This window comes from Sinocyclocheilus rhinocerous, unplaced genomic scaffold (genome assembly GCF_001515625.1).
Source record: "Sinocyclocheilus rhinocerous isolate Xijiao unplaced genomic scaffold, SAMN03320098_v1.1 scaffold106, whole genome shotgun sequence".
NCBI lineage: Eukaryota > Metazoa > Chordata > Actinopteri > Cypriniformes > Cyprinidae > Sinocyclocheilus > Sinocyclocheilus rhinocerous.
The window spans coordinates 77,713-98,480 of record NW_015633181.1 but is presented as its reverse complement, the minus strand read 5'-3'; the positions used below and the strand labels follow the sequence as shown (position 1 = coordinate 98,480).

The window sequence follows — 20,768 nt, the reverse complement described above, 5'->3', positions numbered from 1 at the left end:
ATAGGCATTTTATGGGTTTCTTCTGCGAGGCATATTTGGAGTTTCAGCGCGAGAGCGCCCTCTGGCCTTTGGATGGAGATTTACTGCTGATCACAGAACCGTGCTTCACTGAAAGATACGCATGACAATCGCAGCTTCTGTCGAATCGCAATCTCGATTCCATTTCGATTTATCGTGCAGCCCTAGTGATAAGGTTTAATATTGTTCTTTCCTTTATTTTGTCTTTAGTATCTGTTGTAAATGTCCCGTCCTCTCTGTTTCTCTCAGGCTGGTATAACAGGCTGTACATAAACTTCATCCTCAGGAGACACATTTTCTTCTTCATGCTGCAGACATACTTTCCCACAATGCTAATGGTCATGCTCTCCTGGGTGTCCTTCTGGATCGACAGGAGAGCCGTACCGGCCCGTGTCTCTCTAGGTAAACCTCCCAAAGAAACATCCTAATTTTAGAATCTATAAATAAATTTAGAAATTATATTCTATTTATTTGTTCTATTTAACATGTCAGATCTTAACGTTAGACCTGTGACAGGACGTTTCTGTAATATCGCCTCAGGTGGGTTGGTAACCGTGAGCGGTGTGTATTTACTTTGTTCTCTCTGGTTATTACGCTCAGGAACAAGTACAAACCGGTTTAGAGAGAACAGAATTAAATTACCTCAAAAATACCTTGATAGTCAGGCCAGCAGGCGTTAGACACCCAGCCAGGAAGTTGCTCTTTTTACACACGTCGATGACATCAGAGCACAAGCTCAGAGAGAGTCACAATAGAATAGAAGATGTAGTCCACATAATGTGTGTCTTCCTGAATGTTTTCTTAAGGAGTCGGACTAATGAGAAGTGTTGCAACCTGCACTGTGTGTGTGCAAATTTGGAATAAACTGTGACTAATTTAAAGAACTTTACTACTGAATGTCATGCGTTTCTCACACTTTCATTTGCTTTCTCGCCCAATTTGACCGTCCATAATCTGCTGGGGACTCTTGTGTGAGATGCAATAGATGGAAACATTATTTGCTTGAACTTTTGAACTGCCTCTTCTTAACATGTCATGTCTGTTTCCCGTGAAACCGCTTCTTATTTGTTACTCTGCCCTCTCTTTCTGTTTCTTTTGATCTCCTACAGGAATCACAACCGTGTTGACCATGTCTACCATAATAACAGGCGTCTCAGCATCAATGCCTCAGGTGTCTTATGTGAAGGCGGTGGACATTTACCTTTGGGCCAGTTTCCTCTTTGTTTTCCTGTCGGTCATTGAATATGCTGCTGTGAACTACTTCACTACAGTGGAAGAGATGAAAAAACTTCAGAAAGGAAAGGTCAGGGTCACGGACTGATCAGAGATTGTATATGGTGCTTTTGCTCTGGAAATATGACCAAGGCTGAATATTCACTTTTAAGCTACACATCGCCCCCTATGGTAATTTTAAGGCAACACAAATTCAAACAAAAGTTTATCATAGTAACCATAGTTTCTGTCAAAATACAACAATAATAATAATAAAAAATAATAATATAGCTACATACATTTTAATTATAATTTTATTAACAAAATTAAAATAACTTAATTTTAATGTTATTTTATATATAAAAAATAAACAGAGATTTTGAGAGCAATAAAAGTATTAATTCATAAATAATATATTATAAATACATATTTAGATCATTTTATTATTACATTTAAAGGCAACATAAATTCATTGGCCTAACAGAAATGTACCTTGTTAGCCATAGTTTCTGCCAAAATACTATAACAACACCAATAATATTAATTAATTCATAAATAAGTTATTTTTATTTATAAAAAAATTAAAACAGCTGAGATTTTGAAAGCCATAAAATTATTAATTCATAAATAACATATTATAACATTTATTAAAAATATATTATTATTATTAATCATTCATAAATAGGTCAATTAAATTAAAACAATGTAATTAAATTGGCCTAACAAAACTTTACCTTTAGTAAACCATGTTTTAGTAACCATGGTTTCTGTCAAAATAATAACAATAATAAAATAAAACAATAACCAAATTAGAACAATTAAATTTTAATTTTGTTTAAAAAATGTAAAGCAAATTAAAAATGTAAAACAAATTCCTCGCAGTGGTTGAAGGAAAACCCAAATTAATTTATTTTGGCTTTACAGTGTTAACAACTCAAATCAAATGGGTTGTAAATGGCATTTTACTTTGACTTCAATGTATAATTTTAATATAAATTAATATACATTTTTTATCACTGTTGTTTGTGGTCCATAACAGATATTTACTTTGTCACATTTCTCTTCCTACCAAAGCTTCCAGTTTCCTACGACGCAACCCAGGCTATGGCCTACGACGGCTGTTTTCACGATGACATAGATGTATCGCCTTTCCCCGAGCTCCCCACAACACCCAGCACGACGCGGACCATCCCGCCCAGAGCCTCCTCCACTGAGCCTCCGCCCACCGAAGGCACGAGACTCTGGAGGAAACGCTCAGTCGGCAAAAACATCAGATTCATAATGAGCAATAGCTACATGATTGACTCGTACTCCAGAATCATCTTTCCACTGGCATATCTTCTCTTCAACATCATCTACTGGTGTATCTACTCTTGATCGTGTAGCTTGTGTTTTTCTGACCAGTCGCCGTAATAAATCCAGGATAAGCCAGTCTTATTGCACAAGACAGTTGAACGTTGGGCCTGTGATGGCTGTAAAAATGAACGCTCTGACAGTAAGCACAAGTGACCTGACAAAGTGGACAGTTTGGATTAAGTGTAACTGGAGAAAGATCCAGATGGCATTTCTTATAGCATGTGAAGGAACGTCTTTTTGTCATCAACTCTCAAACGCAAGGAGCATATTCACCTCATTCAAGGATATACTGTATAAACAGCTGCTTACCTCACTCTTGTGACTGTTGTTATGGGATCCATCCATCACCTCAGCTTTATCTCCTAGAATTCATTAGATCCGAGAGCTGAAACTTGAAACCAAGCCAACCTGCTTCATATGCTCAAGAATTATATGAACAGGTAAACTTGTGAATAAATTAAATAAAATAACCCTCATGCTAGTCTCACATAGTAGGACTTTTGACTCATTCAATTTTGGGCCATGTTTTTCTGTTAGAACCGCCTAATTGAACAGGAAGTAGCTGTCTGAGTGACATATAAAGGGACCAATCACAGTTCAGAGTTTCACCCATGATATTTACACTACCGTTCAAAAGTCTCTTATGTTCACCAAGGCTGCATTTATTTGATCAAAATACAATTAAACTGTAATAATGTGAAATATTGTTTTCTATTTTAATATATTTTAAATTTATGAAACATTTAATGCACAATAAACATTTCTTATTAGTAATGATGAAAACCGGCTGTGCTGCTTAATATTTTTGTGGAAACTGGGTAGATCTGAAATCTGTGAAAGCATAACACAAGACAAACTATGTAACATTACAGTTAAGAAAAAGTGTGAATAGACATTTTTATGTGTCCAGATAAAATGGAATTTACTTGTAGACATTTGATGCCACGAACCTCAAAAAACGTTTGAGTAGAAGCGTTTGCTCCTTGTAAACATAACTTTTATTTCCTGGTTGACTTTTAAATACCTGTGCAATCTGATTCATGGAAATTGTGTAGCAGCCAACCAATCAGATTGGAGATTGTGCTTTTGTACAGCAACATTTGGACCTTCAGAACTTGCTTAATAATTCATAAATGTACAGTATGTTGCAGATTGAATGCACAAGTGTGTTTGTGAAAAAAAACACTTTGTGAAAACTATCAACCAGGCACTCTACAACTTGTATTTCTTTTGTTATACTCTTATGTTGTACATTTTATTTTGAAAAGCTATGAAAATACAAAAATAAAATACATGTGACAACATGCACGATTTTGAATGTTCCAGACTCGTACAGATAAAATAATCAAGTCATTGAACCATAGCAGTGTAAGCACATCATTTCATTTCATACACAATTATCCCATTTATTCCAATTGCGCAATTAACCAACTAATGATGCAACTGATGCAACCTAAACCATCAGATAATTTTTTGTTGTTGTTGGTTTAAAAGGTTTTGCATTGTTTCATTATTTTCATTATTTAATTGCATTAATTAGAGTGCTTCATTTTAAGTAATATTTCTGTTGAATATACAACACGCAATACTTTATGTAAATTTAAAATACCAGTGAAATACAGTGACTCATTAGAACATAGTACACGCATACATGCACAAACACTCATTCCGGCTGTGATCAGTTTATTCTTTATGACCTTTGACCTCGGTACTGGTCGTTGATCTCGTTCAATACCACGTCAGAACCTGAGCTGGGCTCTTCTGCTGCAGTTATTATCCTGTCGTCCATCGGGTTGCCTGCAATCACAGACAAACAACTCAAATTATGCACTTCTTTCACAACAGAATTAATCTGGCCAATGTAGAAATATTGATTATTCAAATAGCTTCATTTTTAGATTTAATATTGAATTATAAATGTTTAAAAGTATACAAATGTTTTAATTTACATTAATGAGTTAAAGGAATAGTTCACCCAAAAATGAAAATTAGCTTGTCATGTGAATTACTTGTGGATTATTGTGATGTTTTTATCAGCTGTTTGGACTCTCATTCTGACGGCACCCATTCACTGTAAAGGATCCACTGGTGAGTAAATGATAGACGGCCAGCAATTTTTCATTTGTGGGTGAACTATTCCTTTAATAATAAATTCTGTTCTGTCTCATTTAAATCAAGTTGAATGTCTGTGACTAAAACAAAGAATAAAAGAGGAAGTGGAAGAGGGTTGTGCTACCATTTAAAGATCAGTTAGCATCACCTGCTGTTTCAACTAGGAATTTCAGATGATTAACACAGCCTGTCTAGCAGGTAATACTCACTGACGTCTATGGGCATATCAGATGCCAAGCTGTCATGGTTCAGGAAAGATGAGCTAGAATTGTTAGAATTCGACGAGCGGAATGAAAACATTCTTTTCTTGGAGGCTTTCTTTATCTTTTGAGTTGCTGTGCGACTCCATTCTGTTGTGTAAAAGATAGAAGGGTGGTAATTAGATAAACACGCTGCATCAAAGCAAGTCAGACATTTGCATGAACTTCCAAAGGCCTCTTACCTGAGTTTTCTGCCAGTCTCAGGCTGCCACAACACAGGTATGTCCTCCATTGTCGTCTGACGTTTTCTTTCATGGCACAATGAAACACAAAGATGAAGAATCCTGCGAGGGGACAGGTACATTCTTGTCAACATTCCATCAGAACACTAAAAATAAACCCTGACATGTGTCACCCGATAATGTTATGGATTCCACTAAGGAACTCTGACACAGTGGGTTGCGTAATGTGAAACTAATTAAAGTAGCAGCTGAACACAACAATCCTGCAAAATGGACAGTGTTGAAAATTATTACTGTTCACATGTCTGGTTTGAGATTACTAAAGGATCAAGTGACACTGAAGACTAGAGTAATGATGCTGAAAATTCAGCTTTACCATTACAGGAATAAATTATATTTTAAAATATATTATAAAATGGTTAGTTCCGGTCCTTGATTCTGATTGGTTGAGCAGCGTTCGAAGCTGTTGTAAATTACGCTACAAACATACACCTTTGTTTACGTTTGTGTGTTGCTTGGCAACCACTTTGTTGCAACCACAACCGATTCTGAGGAACTATTGTTTGGTGGAAGAATACTGTTTTTATTAATATCATTACACTTTATTTGCTCTGTTTTATTTTGTGAAACCTTACTACGTATATGGAATAACCGTTTTATAAAAGCAAGAAGCCCCGTGAAGCTGTGGTTTACAGTGAATTTATAACAGCTAAGGGGGTTTTGATCTCCGCTTCGCGTCGTGCCTAACAACGCCCCTTAGCTGTTATAAATTCACTGTAAACCACGGCTTCTTGGGGCTTATTCCTTTATTTTATTTTAAATTGTTATAATAAGAGAATGCAAAACATTTTTAAAAATCTTACTGATCCCAAACCTTTGAACGGTAGTAAAAATATATAACTTGCTTACCGAGGACCCACAAATATGTTAATACCCTTGCAAGGGATCCCCTTCCAATATAAAGTCAGCCATATTTTATATATAAAGACACTTTTATACTTTGTGAGAAATCATGTGATATTATGTGGAAATAAATAACTTGCCTTTATATTTTTACTATACCAAAGTCAAATAAATGAAATGTGCTAATTAAAAATTGATCAAATGAATGTTCAATTCATTAAATTAATTCATTAAAATGAATTAAATAAATTAATAATTAATTACATTAACTTAAAATATTATCTGGAAAATATTGAATTTGTAATAAGTGTTTTTTTCTAATAAGTTATTTTTTTATGTCCACTTGTAATGTTAGATGTATAAACCTAAAAGTTGTTTCAGAAGTGGAGAAAGTTATTATATTTTGATATAAGATTATTAAAATACACTTTTTACTTTTCTTTATAATAACTCGCAATGATAAATAGTGCACAGTAATACCAGAGACCTTTTTTAAGAAAGTAAAAATGGTCAATTTAGCCTTTCAAGAATGGTAGGGCACCTGTGCAAACTGGGACCTACCTTGTAAAGCGTTAAAAATAGCAAACAGGTACATGAAGGCCAGGTTAACAGGACCCCAGGCAAAGAAAGCGAAGCCCCAGGTGAGGCCCAGAAGCACTGTGAGTCCAGCTACACTGCGCATCTCCTGCCAGCCGCTGCGATTCTGCACGTTGTGAGGGTTCTGCTGCTTGATGCGACACAGCTGGACCATCACCACGATAAACATGGTGAAGTTCAGCAGGAAGACAAGACAGAAGTACGCCACCACAGCAACATAGAAGACAATGTCGTTTTTTATCCAGCAACTGTAGGGAGAAAACAAAATGTACAAAAAGAGCATTAAAGAAAGCTGTAATGTTTCCTCATTCATATTCAGAGTTTAATCTGACATTAAAATGTTACAAATAATTTTTATATTTTATATAATTTATATGGAATATAATTTTTTTAATATATGTGACCCTGGACCACAAAACCAGTCTTAAGTGTCAATTTTTCAAAATTTAAATAAGCTTTCCATTGATGTATGGTTTGTTATGATAGGACAAAATTTGGTTGAGATACAACTATTTGAAAATCTGGAATCTGTGCCCCCATACAATGTATTTTTGGCTATTGCTACAAATATACCCCAGCGCTTTAAGACTGGTTTTGTGATTCAGGGTCACATATTTTATATAAATGTAGTGCTGAGAAAAATTGGGATTGGGATTACTCACAAATCATCAGTCGCTCCGTTTCCATATCTCCCGTATGTCACAAGGCCATAGTTGTCTTTGTTAACGGCTATGACAATTATGACTACGACGAGAGGAATGCCTTTAAAGAAACAAAATATTTTGAGCTCATCTGCTCTCAGACAGACTAAACTATTTCAACAAAGCAGCCTTCAAAGACAAAACATGACCTTGTGCAGGTAAAATGTAAGTAACAAATCAGTCACGTACCCCATCCAGCAAGTCCTATCTTGACCATAAAGCGGGGGATGTAGGTGTTGAACACCTTGACGAGGGCCAGATACATGTGGACGGCCTCCAGTGCCATCCAGGTAAAAGACGCCAGGAGGAAATAATGCAGGAAAAAAGCAGTGGAGATGCAAAGACCCACAGCATCTGGGTACAGAGCCAGCCAGGCGTCCAATAGGAACACCAGGTTTAGCAGCAGCAAGGCCAAACACAGCTGAATAAGGATCTTAGACGGGATGTCTTTGCGCAATTTACTGTAGAGAGATTTCAAAAACAATATATATATATTATCATTTATACATAAAGTACCATTCAAAAGTTCGGGGTCAACTTAAATTGCAATTGAATGCATTAAAATTGATCAAAAGTGACAATAAAGACTTTTACAGTGAAGACTTAAAAAAAATCAGCATATTAGAATTAGAATATTTCTAAAAAATATTAATATTATATTATATTATTAATATTTATATCTGTGTGAGAAAAAGTGTGAAATTATGCTAAATTAACTTGATTTCCAATTGTGATAGTATTTCACAATATTACAGTTCTAACTATATTTTATGATCAAATAAATGCAGCCTTGGTGAGACTTTTCAAAAATATTTAAAAATCTTTCCGACCCCAAATTATTAGTGTACATTGAAGTTTTGAATTTTAATCAGAGCTTTTGTAAATCATCAAATCCAAGTCAATAATAGTTTAATAGTACATAATAATAAAGTCAATACATTCAAATAAAAGAGAAGTTAAATGGTGAATCTCACAGGGATCCTTACCCAAAGGCCAGATAAGTGAGCAGAGTGATAGACAGGAAAATAGCTGAGATTCCACAGCCAATGAATGTAATGAATGTCAGGATGTTGAGATGATCTTCAGGGATGACAGTCTTAGAAATGTCCTGTCAGGCAAGATTTAACCAAACAATTGTAACAGCCCAAAGAATCTAATTGTCTTATTAAAAAAAGAAACGTCAGGTGATGTAGATTCTTTGTGCTGTAACTTACTAGCAGAATACCAAAGCTGGTAAGGTGATTGCAGGCGCATTGAGTTTCTTCAGCAGAAGAATTAAGCACATGGCACCCAGAAGAATTCCAGCCGCCTGAGCCACCTGTGAACCAATAATCAATGGTTAAAATGCACATTTCAACCACAAAAAACCAACAAAAAACAAACAGTCTATTCGGTAAAGAAGGAAACATTAAAAGACAACTTATACCATTTAATCCAAAGTCCCAGAATACACAGGAAGCTACATAGTTAGCCTGTGAAGGAAAAAGAGAGTAAGACAAGAAATCAGCATTGTATTGAACTACAAATCTGTTTTATGTCTGTTGTGATATAAATGCTATTTATATTCACCAGAATGGGCCTTGTGTTTCGCAGGGTTATCAGCACTTCCTTTTGTAGGCCAGAGATGCTCAGGTTAGCCACGCTGCTACCCACAATCCCGCTGTTTAGTTTACGTCCATTCAGGTTTTTGTCCTAAACAGAAATATAAAAAAAAGAGTTCAGAGATACTTGTGGCTCTGATCAAATTCACATGAATTAAACTAAAGCTTTTAACACAATAACTACAGCAATACAAGCATATACTGTTTTGAGATGTGATAGCCAGATAATATCTAGACTAAGTCATATATCCTATCAGCTCACATTACACCATTCAGCTATTTCAAATATGCAGCAGTCATCTTAATACAAAGCCAATTCATTTGAATCAAAAGCATTGCTCTGTCTCAGACCTGGAAGAAGGTGCTCTTCTGGAAGAAGTTGAACTGGACTCTGGAGGCGAGCTGCTGCTGTTCTGTCGTGAGGTTCTGTGTGAGGGATGCTGGGAGGATGACTGAACCCAGAGGAGTGGACCGAACCTGAACCATGATGTCTTCAGTCTCCAGGCTGGGGTAACCTCGAATCTGTAATGCCAAACACAGCACAACCAAATTAGGTGCTTTGACCCATAAAACCCAAATCATTGTACTCATCAACATGTACAGTTTCATCACTTCATTTGTGTAGTGTAGTGTAAACAGCCATGATAATTATATAAAGTGATATAAAATTGATCATTGTCAAAAATGCCTATAATGAAAGCAGTTAACCTGGCAGAGGCTACTCTGAGATATTCAAAAATATTAGTTTAATTAATTTATTTAATAATTTAATTTAATTTAATTTAATAATTATTATTATTATTTATTTCATTCAAATCAAACTAGTATAGGGCCAGCCTACAAAACTGTACCTCTATTTTTATTCTCTTATTCTACATTAGCTATCAAACAGCAGCATTTCCATTATATATAGTCTGTAAATTGAATTAAGTTGAATCAGAATTAATCATGGAAATGTTACCTGTACGCTAGATGTTTCGATTAACGAGAAGGACGTCTCCTGAAAGTTGGTCCCATCGACTTTCTTCACTGCCAGAGCCAGTGATTGTGAAAGTATTGACTGACTAGTCCCTGACACAACCAGTTTAAGACCCACTGTGTCCACAATCCCAATGGCCCTAGTAACCAGAGACAAACAGCCTGACTGTATACAGTATATCAGACAATATTTTTTTGCTGAATCTTACGTACAGTTAAAGCTTCATTCAGGTAAATGTACTTTCTACGTTGGCCTTTTTAAGGCTTGACTCAATTCTTTTACTAAATGGGACAAAATAATAATAAACCTGGCCACGGATAAGTGTGTCTCACCTCTTTGAGAAAGGAGTCATTACAGCTACAGGAACATCGAGGAGGTTGTTGACAATATTGACGGAGGTGTTTGCCAGAGCCAGGCTGATGTTGGGCCCAGAGAGGAGTGACTCTAGCTGTGATAAGATCTGCTCCACCTGAGTGGCGTTTAAAGACGAGGCATTTGCACTCAACTTCAACAGTCCTTCAGCATCTAATGCCCCTGACGTGGTCGTGGACACTATACAGAGAAGAAGAGGTACAAATTCAGTCGACTGGTCGATTGATTCCCGATTAATTTTTGAACGCTTCTTTGTCTTTTCATTCAATAAACAGCATTAACAATTACATTGAATTTGTGACAGTAACAAGGTGAATCTCATTAAACCGGCCAAGAACATGTCTGAGTCACATTTTACCCCAAAATCAGGAATGAAATAGAATATTATAAAATAAAACCTAGGACGTTATTATCAATTTTCATTACTGTAATGCAAAAAAAAAAGTTACTGTCAGTATTGTAATGCAAGAAAAAAAATGGTATAATATTTGTTTATCATGTTGCTTTTTATTGCATTGCCTTTCATTTAAGCTTATTTAAAACAAATTGTACTGCTTTTTTATTGGCTTAACTGTCATAAAAAATAATGTCACAATATTAAAAAAAAACAATTATGGTCCTAAAATAGGCTTCAATTTCTCAAACATAAAGTAAAATTAAATAAGGTAAAATTTTAAGGACCAATTCTTACTGTTAACTAGTTTATTTAGCTTATTAGCATGCATATTACTAGAATATTGGCTGTTTATTAGTACTTATAAAGCACTTATTAATGCCTTATTCTGCATGACTGTATTTTAGATCCCTTAACCCTATACCTACACTTAACAATTAACTATTAATAAACAGTAAATTAGTAGTTTATTCAAGCAAAAGTTGTATTTAATAGTAAGTTAATAGTGAGAACTGGTCCCCAAACTAAACTGTATGAATACATTTTACTGCATTTTGACATTATTAATTGTTCTTTGAAAAGATTTGGGGTTAAATGTGCCCTCACATATCCCGGTTGTACCGTATTTAATTACCTGAGGCTGTTACATTAGCAGGTGAAGTTGTTACATTCACAGAGTTGGACTCTGTTGTGGAGACTGTAGCGTTGACGGTGGTTGTGTTCGAGAGCGAGGTACTTGTGAAAGATGGAGAGGTTGTGGTAATGTTTTGGAACGTGGGTGTAGATGAATTACAGCTGCCATTCAGGGGAATGACTATACTTGCCATACTTTCTTCCAATCCTGTTAAGCTGTAAACATATGAAATAAAAAGTGTTGTTAAGAAAACGCATATACACATGTGTGCATGTTTATGTGGTTTATGAGGACACAAATTTGTATAATGACATTCGTATGACATAGGTATTACAATGTGAAGGTGTTTTATGAGGACACTTATAAAACACCTTCACAAAAAAATACTAAATGATTTGTTTTTGAAAATCTAAAAATGCACAAAGTTTCCCGTGAGGGCCAAGTTTAGGTGTAGGGCGATAAAATATACGGTTTGTACAGTATAAAAACCATTACGCCTATGGAGATTCCCCGTAAACCATAAAAACCAAAATGTGTGTGTGTGTGCGTCCTGGTATTCCGTATGTTATGGGGACCACAAGGATAGTAATACCAGTAAATTTTGACCTTGTGGGGACATCTTTTGGTCCCCATGAGGAAACAAGCCTATAAATCATATAGAATAAAGTTTTTTTTTTAATCTAAAAATGCAGAAAGTTTTGTGTGAGGGGCAGGGTTAGGGTAAGAGGATAGAAATGACAGTTTGTTCAAAATAAAAACCATTATACAGTTTGTACAGCATAAAAAAACATTACGTCTATGGAATGAACCCACAGAACATAAACAGCAACATGTGTATTTGTGTGTGTTAAGGTTTTTAGATTATATATACTGTACACCTTTATTCATATACTACAGTACATATACTGTATACTGTATGTGTTTGTGGCAGATGAATATTGCTAATAAATACAAACAGCATACACACATCTACTGACATATATGACACACTGTATGCAAAGAAAACACTGAACTTTACTAACCAGTAATCTGTCAACAAGTTTTCTCTGTTTGACTCCATGCAGAAGCCTTCAGAACTGAAATTTGTACTCAAAGATGGCTTCCACATGAAATACTCTCTTAAAGGATCCGAAGAATAAGAGCAGATAGCTGAAAATAATCACAAGTATGTCATCAGATATATTCAGAAAATAATTTGATACATAGCCATGTTTACAAAAGACACTTACCTACTCTGCTCACAACTCCGTCGAAGATGAAGTTGTTCTGAGATTCAAAGATGGCCTCTACAGCTGTGCGAACATCACACAGGTCCATTGCTCTGTCTAGTTTCACTATAACTTGACAAGTGCTTGGCCCAGAGAGGAAAGAGCAGTACATTAACCACCCATCAACTGTAGAACAAACTTTAGCATAAAATCATGCTGCAGTGAGACTCAACATACCTTTCTATGCGATCACTCACACCTACGTCCTGCAGGAGTCAGAATAGCAAATAAGAGATCTGTGCCATTCTATGACCAAAAGACAACTTTCATGACTGACATCAAGATAACTTACCTGAATGTGATTTCTGAACATGTTACATGCAGATCTAAAATGCAGAAGTAAAAGAGGAGTTTTAAAAATGGACTATGGTATTATTATAGTATTTATCATAATAGTATATCCTGCAGTTCAGCTGGTAGAGTGTCATGGGTTCGATTTCAGGGACGATGACCACAATGGCTGCACCATTAATTGCTTTGGCAAATAAATGTACATTTTTTATTTAAAAAAAGCAAAAAGATACAGTAACAATGGTCTTAACTCACGAAATGTTGCTGCATGCTGCATTCAACAACTGATAAACCTGTAGAAAAATAAAAATAACAAAAAGCTATTTAAGGATCAACAAAACTATTACAAATCAGTATGTAAATTATGAATAAACATCCAGCGATTTGACTTTAATAATAACCTTGATACTTACGTACTGGCGTTCCGAGTAGTCAGAAAACTCGTATCTCGCGTATACAATTTCAGTGGACGAAGCAATGTTAAAATGGTAATAGTAGAAATCTAAAATAGAGGAGGACATGTAAATATAACATTTGATCTGATTTACCCTTTGAAGCAGTTTTTTGTGCATTTACAGACTCTTTACATGATAAACTTGTCTTACCTGAGTTATTGCAGTGTGAGGAACAATTACATGTTTGCGGTGCTTTAGGGAAAAACAAAAGATAAGTTAAAACATCATGGCACATTGATCGTAAATAGTTGTTTATTAACAGTGCATGTTGAAAACCAACAAGGTCTTTAAAGTATGCCACATTTCTGAGCAATGAAATATAATGAATCTAAAGCACACAGAAGGTTTATTAAAGAGGATAAAAGAAGCCTTACGTGGCCTAGTGGGACAGATCTCCTGAACACCAGTATCCAACGGAAAAATCACATTTGTACTGTTTCCACTACGAAAATAAAGACAAGAAATGAGACGATGGTTTTAGGTTGTACCTTACTCAAATAGCAATAATTTAAGCATGGTACATGATACTATCCTTTTCCAGCTTAAGTTTCAACTTACCACGAGATGTTCTGTGGTTTTGCACTACATACATCTTCAGTCACTTTGACTGTCTCATTGCATTTGTCATATTGTCCAGCTGAGAACTGTGTTATGTTATCCGCACACACACCTGTGCAAGAACATATCCACCCCAGTCAAATACTCACATCTTTTAGAAAGACTATATGATATTAAAATAGTACAATTTGTATTTTATTGCAAAACTTAAAAAAAAAAAAAAATCTTTCTATATCTGGTGGACATTGCTGCTTGTGTCAACATTTTAATAAAAGAAACCAACAAGATATTGTTTTTAAACTCTACATAAAACAATATAAAATATTAATACATTCTAAGCCAAAATATCCAACATATAATAATCATTATTATTAATTCATTCATTTTAGAAATGAAAAGACAAAACAAATTAGAAGAATTTTACTAACCCACTCTTTCTATTTGTCCCACCACAACGACACTTTCCAGTGTCACTGTCAGTTTCATTATGTCTCTAATGCAGCAAACACTGACAGGAGCACTCAGCTTCAGAAGAATATTGCATTGTGCATTCCTGTCAGAAGGCACCAGGATGATGTAAGAGAAGTTTATTGAAGTAGAATCACTTCATGTATTGCTTGAATATGTTTAAAAAAGGATTAGTGCAGCAACTGATACTAACTTTGTAATATTTTTTGGTTCACATGTGAATTCCATGGCCTAATAGTGGAAAATAAAAGGATATGTTTATTTTGTTATTTTAAATCTTATGTAAATATTATGTGCTGCTTTCCATGACTCCTGAATCTGCACTTACTTCAAACAGGCCCGTTTTCTTTGTTTCTGAACTATAAGACAAATGGTTAATTTATTACACAGCTTTTCAAAGCACAGCAAACCTTGTCAACAGTGGATTCAACTTCTCTGATCTTGTGTGAATCAAGGGTAGGGAAATAATAGCAACCGAAAACATCACTCATTATATGGTTATTATTACTGTAACTTATAAATAAAACAACAGCCATTAAGCATGAAGCACGTTCATTTTTTTGTTTGTTTGTTTTTAAGTTTAAGAAAGCAAACATAATGCTTATAATTATTATTAGGTTTGAAAGTGCTAATATGTACAAAAGGCCTTAACTATGAACCTTCATAAATGCAATTATCACTACGGTCACCACAGTGTACTGCACCTGGTGAGCACATTATAAATCCCGTCGTCAGATATGCTGTCTGATTGTGACACCACAGAAGGCTCCACAGTACCAGTCTCACTGGAAACTGCACATGCATCTAGGTTGCCTTTGAACAACCACTCAAACTAAAAAAACACACACACACACACACACACACATTGCAGACAGCTGTGATATTACTGCATTTAAAAAGAATGACAGAGAATTGCACTGACATGTACACACGTCTTTATATTATAATTGTTTTACATGTCCTTCAAGTTTTAACTCTGATATAATTGACAGTAATAATACAATTCTAATTAAATTTAATATTAATATATGCTTTCAATATTGTTAACAGTAATAATACATGTTTATGATATAGGAAATACAATTAAATTAAATCAAAAATTACACTGATTATCAGTATCACTTGCCCCAAGTAAGTATCATTCCTGAACTTACCATTGTTTTGAGATTTTGTTCACTTTGGTGTCCTACTGTTACCTCATAGGATATAGTCATCCAGTAAAACACTATTAAATAACAAAAGAGTCAGTTATGCATTGTATCCATGCTGACAGCTTTGAGAAATGTTCTTGAAATACAAGAATGACTGAGTATTAAGTACTAAATAATAAAAAAAGAGTATTCATTAAAGGGGACTGAAATGTAAAAATTAATATGATAGGAAAAGTGTAAACTGTGGTTGAATACACACAGAGACAGATCTTTATACTGTATGTCTTACCAGATGGTGTTAAAGTTTGGTTAATGGTTGTCAGCAGTGGTGTCGCATCAGTTATATTGGCGGAGGATGATGGTTCGGTCTGAAGATGATATTGGTAATGAGTCTATTAATATGGTGCCTGACAACATACTGTAGGATGGAACTGTGGTGCTAATAATGGTGTATTTGTACTTACTGTTGCTGTAAATGTTGTGAAGTTTGCAGTTGTTTCAAAAGAAGTCGTGTTTTCAGTGGATGTGTATGGTGTGGTTTCCACAGTTCGATTATCAGTGCTATGTAATTCCATCGTAAATGTTGTTGCTGGGATCGTTGTGCTTATGTTAGAAGATGTGGCTGTGGTTTCCACCATTGTTGTTGTATTTGGCACAGTAACATGGCTTGTTCTTAATGGCAGTGTTGATGAGCTACTGTGACCTTCGGTTGTAGATGAATGCATTTTGGTAATGTTAGCTGTGGTTGCTCCTGTGACTGTTGTTGAATTTGGGAGTCCTGTAGGTGTTGTGATGGCTGAAAACCCAACTGTTGTGGCATTTGTACTTGATGTTACTGCGGGAAAAAATACAGAAAAGATTAAATTACAACAAATGTATCATTATAACATGCATCGTGTTATAAGAATTTAGACACAACATGATCTCTATCAGAATATGCCACATTAGAATTTGTGGCATTTTAAATAAATAAATAAATAAATAAATACACAGCTATTGGAAACTTCATTATTCCGTCTATCAAAGAATCAAATATCAGTCTCTCTGGTAAGCATTATCAGCCTTTATTTTTTCACTTCATGCTGTTGTTGTTGTTTTTGTAATGAGGGGCTACTCTTTATCCGTCTCTTTCTTTTTGTCTGCCCATTTAGCGGATTCATAAGCATAAGTAGAAATTGGCTTTTGTTTTGTGCCAGACTTAAAACATGTCCAGCAGGTTGACTGAGCTGTATTTGTATGGTTGATTCAGTTAAGCTATTGTGTTTCAAAGTGATCACAGCCCGTGTTTTACATGACTCAGATACACTCCTAAGAATACTGAGATGTTCCTCTTTACACTAGGAGAGACATGCATACAAATATGCATAATCTAAACAAATTACTGCTCATATATATGGGCCTAAATATAATGAATATGGGAAATAAGTTAATATACACTTGAGTAAACCTGGAAATAAAGTTAAAAAAAAAATCACTCTTTGGATCATTCTGAATTACATGATCATCAGGTTTTGCATAACTGATTGCATCATTTGTAATGGAAAAACCTAAAATGAGATAAATTAGATACATAAGAGAACAAAGTTAGATAAATGCAACAAAGAAGTATTATCAATAGCAGTCTTTTAGGCAGCATATGTCCAGATGCAGAGTACCGGATATTGAAGACCTCTGGATCTCCATTAGAAGTTACACAAGCCATTGTTTAATGTTACAACATTGTGCAAATAGACGTTATATTTTCATCATCTACCTTTATTCTGTAAACTCAAATGTAGGGTGGTATTGTGGCATAATAGGTGAGCAAACAGGAGGACAATCCCTAAAAGTAAGTAGAGCTGTATAATGATCACAGTTATACAAACATCAGAACTCACCTGGAAGGCACAGCAGGAACAGGACCAGGAAAAACACATAATCCAGATGGCTCCAGAATCCAAAACTCCATCTACTCAATCGTTTGGTCGCCATCCCTCTAGATACAGAAATTAAACTCACTTCACAACAGTGCCAAAAGTGTCAAAGTAATAAGTAAAAAAAAATTCCAAAATGTAACTGCAGTGATTGTCACACCCCTGTAGTGATTCACACTTTGAGCCAATACACTGGCCATGACATGAATCCCAAACAAAAGACTGGAGCAGGTAACACAGTTAAGTTCATGAAGTTTCAACACATCCGCTTCCTGGTACAACTCAGTTCATATTTCATTCAGTTACTTCAATATGGTTAACTTAATACCTAACTTAACACATTTCATAATAAGGCTGAACCTACAGAATATTCACAAACATTTATTTAACCTGTAGCCTGGATTGTCAAGAGCTTTCAATGGAAAATCCATAGCGTGTGCATTTCTAACAAATACAACTGATCTAATGAAAAATAAAAAAAAGTGAATGTTATCAGTTATTAGGCACAATAAAAAAATTATATAAGAAAAAAAGGTAACACTTTATTTTAGGGTCTCTTAACTTGCTTATTAGCATGCATATTACTAGAATATTAGCCATTTATTAGTACTAATTAAGCACATATTAATGCCTTAAACTACATGACCTTATTCTACATCCCTAATCCTACCCAATACCTAAACTTAACAACTACCTTACTAACTATTAATAAGCAGCAAATTAGGAATTTATTGAGGGAAAAGTCGTAGTTAATAGTGAATAAGTGTTCCCTATTCTAAAGTGTTACCGAAAAACGATAATATATTAATGAATAGCTATATTAGCCTCCCTGTAGCTCAAACTGTAGCGCATGGCGCTAGCAAATGCATAAATGTAAAGTAAATGTAACAGTGTTTTTCTTCGTTTTTGCTGCAATGTTCAAAATATCACTCTAAAAAGTGAAAAATAATGCTAAATATTTTTTAAATTCATAATTTTGAATGTATATCATTTTTTAAAGTAAATTTAAATACCTTCATGTTTTCAATTTTTACGATTTTGAAATGTTTTTGAAAGTCTCTTCTGCTCACCAAGGCTGATCAAAAATACAGTAAAACAGTAAAAATAAATTGTAAAAAATATATATTTTTAGCAGCCATTACTACAGTGTCACATGATACTTCAGAAATCATTCTAATATTCTGGTTTGGTGCTTAAGTAACATTTCTCATTATTATTAATGTTGAAATGTTGTTCTGCTTAATATTTTTGTGGAAACCATGACACATTTTTAGGAATCATAAATAAATAGATTTAAAAATAAACATTTATTTGAAACAGAATAGAAATTTTGTAACATAATAAATGTATTTATGTCACTTTTGATCAATTTGATTGGTTGCTGAATAAAGGTATTAATTTCTTTCAAATAAGTAGTATATACTGAATACCATATATAAGCTATTATAAATTAGACAGTATTTCGATTATTTGATAAGGTACCAGTGGTTTAACTAGTCTATCATTATTACATAACTTACAATTGAAAGTAATGTTTCAGTATATATAATTAAATATATAATGAATTATATATTCAGTATAATTCATTTATATAACAATTTAGTTATAATGTATAACTGAATGAAAAATGTACTACCTAGCCCTATAATTAACAATAAATAAGATCAAATAAACTCAAAACAAATAAATAACATGCAACAGTCCATAAAACATTACCAAACCAATAGATAAAAAAGTACAAATTGTACAGTCAAAAGTAAATGTATTCATTTTATGTCAAATTTATTCATTGACAATATTAATTCATTTTACACCACATACCTTGTGGACACTTGCATAAACAACCTGCTGTGCTTCACATCATGATCTGTACAGACGCACCAAACCATGGATATATTCTTCTCTCACACAAAAATGTGTCTCTGTTGACAGCCGCAGCCTGCTTTCCCACAGAATAACAGGAACTCACCTATCAAAGTGTGTCCTTCCAGACTTGAGAAAAATCTAAAACAGACAAAAGTTTCTTAGTAACTTAAAAGGTTTCACTGTCTTTTGTCACTGTCTCAGGTTTCACTGTCTTGTGAAGCATTTCAGTGAAGACTGAGTTATGTGCACCACCCCCCTTAACCCAAAACTTCAACACACACCCAGCCTCCAAAGCACAGGTAGTGCACTTCCTCTCTAGCAAAGCTAAATGTGAACTGTAAATCAATAAATCAATCGTATATACCCTTATATTTTATGCACATTTCAAGCATATTGGGTTAAATTTGGAGCCACGGAGAACTGCAGAAAAAATTGCTTGATTATTTTAAGAGATATTTTAAAATAAGTGAAATTAAAATAAATGTTTTTGAGAAATAAGCAATAGTTTAAAACACATTGGTATACTTACATAGTTATTTTGTTGTGGCTACAGTTTCATTTACCACAGGTCAAGCTGCTTTTAACAGGCAGAGCTTTTATTTCAATGGAATGTAATAACCGCTTTGGGTTTTGTGTCAGTTTAACTTGTTCCACCCATACTTGCATCATACTCGTTACTTTGTATACCTGTCTTTTACTGAACAAAGAGCAGGTGGGGTTTGCACCTGACAACACCTAGGCCTGTCGCAATAATCAATATATCGACTTATCGCGCAATATATGTACATGACCTCAATAATTTTTGGTGATGCAATATATCGCACATTATATTTACTTAAAAATTAATGTCACCATGTTTTGTACATTCCACTTGCGCCTGTTTTCAGCTTCTCGTACATAACGTGGTGTAGTCATGAGGTGCTACTTCAAATTTAAAAAAGCTTCTACAAAAAAAGTTTCATCTGCAGATATGGCCTTGTTTAGGGATCTGACGAGCATCTGACTGCTAAATAGAGATTGTGTTTTTCAGCAATAGTGCGCACCCTTCATTTACAGAGAAAAGAAGGTCAGGGGAAAATCTGTAGATGGAAAAATCTCCTTTGTGAACTTTGGAAAGCTTATCGCAATTATTTCTGGGGCAATATATCGCACAACAAAAAGTAGTGACAGGCCTAACACCTTCTCCATATTTTGTTTTTGGCTGTTTACCTGTATCCATAAGAGCAAGATTTATTCTGTGAAGGATTTAACATTTGATATGTGTTTATTTTGTAGCAATAATACTGTATCTGTCAGTAATCTCTCTCTGTTGTTATTCTCTTCCTCCTATCAACTCCAAATCCTCATTTGACCCATAGACCCTTTTCACTTATTACACAGCAATAAAATGTGTGATGAAATGGACAATTAGCTAATGTCCCAATATTAGATTTAAGTAGCAGGAAGTCCATTTTAGGGAAACAATAGGATATTACAA

The 20,768-nt window shown here is 34.6% G+C and overlaps 2 protein-coding genes across 5 annotated transcripts in view; one reads left to right on the top strand and one right to left on the bottom strand.

The window, feature by feature from the left end:
- LOC107743387 (gamma-aminobutyric acid receptor subunit rho-3-like) overlaps nucleotides 1-3,223 on the top strand; it is an 11,941-nt gene extending 8,718 nt beyond the window's left edge. For both annotated transcript variants that reach the window (XM_016556581.1, XM_016556580.1), the window contains exons 5-7: nucleotides 268-420; nucleotides 1,128-1,321; nucleotides 2,305-3,223. In XM_016556581.1, the coding sequence (XP_016412067.1) occupies nucleotides 268-420; nucleotides 1,128-1,321; nucleotides 2,305-2,607 (650 nt within the window). In that variant the 3' untranslated portion in view covers nucleotides 2,608-3,223. The remainder of the gene's footprint in view (nucleotides 1-267; nucleotides 421-1,127; nucleotides 1,322-2,304) is intronic.
- Nucleotides 3,224-4,113: 890 nt separating this feature from the next.
- LOC107743384 (adhesion G-protein coupled receptor G2-like) lies at nucleotides 4,114-19,464 on the bottom strand. Of its 3 annotated transcripts, none has more exons than XM_016556577.1 (32): nucleotides 19,395-19,464; nucleotides 17,390-17,487; nucleotides 15,977-16,347; nucleotides 15,802-15,880; nucleotides 15,516-15,586; nucleotides 15,066-15,193; nucleotides 14,690-14,720; nucleotides 14,555-14,592; nucleotides 14,322-14,446; nucleotides 13,894-14,005; nucleotides 13,710-13,777; nucleotides 13,486-13,527; nucleotides 13,282-13,382; nucleotides 13,136-13,173; nucleotides 12,882-12,915; nucleotides 12,767-12,795; nucleotides 12,551-12,672; nucleotides 12,344-12,470; nucleotides 11,322-11,536; nucleotides 10,254-10,473; nucleotides 9,904-10,060; nucleotides 9,294-9,464; nucleotides 8,911-9,033; nucleotides 8,768-8,813; nucleotides 8,556-8,659; nucleotides 8,328-8,449; nucleotides 7,531-7,802; nucleotides 7,303-7,402; nucleotides 6,605-6,888; nucleotides 5,141-5,242; nucleotides 4,908-5,048; nucleotides 4,114-4,383 (listed from the first exon to the last, which is right to left on the bottom strand). In XM_016556577.1, exons 2-32 carry the CDS (start codon nucleotides 17,481-17,483, stop codon nucleotides 4,277-4,279), a joined length of 3,774 nt encoding a protein of 1,257 aa, XP_016412063.1. In that variant the 5' UTR covers nucleotides 17,484-17,487; nucleotides 19,395-19,464; the 3' UTR covers nucleotides 4,114-4,276. The 3 variants fall into 3 exon arrangements, with proteins under 3 accessions (XP_016412063.1, XP_016412061.1, XP_016412062.1); XM_016556575.1 differs by lacking the exon at nucleotides 19,395-19,464 and adding an exon at nucleotides 19,247-19,384; XM_016556576.1 differs by lacking the exon at nucleotides 19,395-19,464 and adding an exon at nucleotides 19,247-19,384 and having other exon boundaries at nucleotides 13,294-13,382.
- Between the last annotated feature and the right edge of the window lie 1,304 nt (nucleotides 19,465-20,768).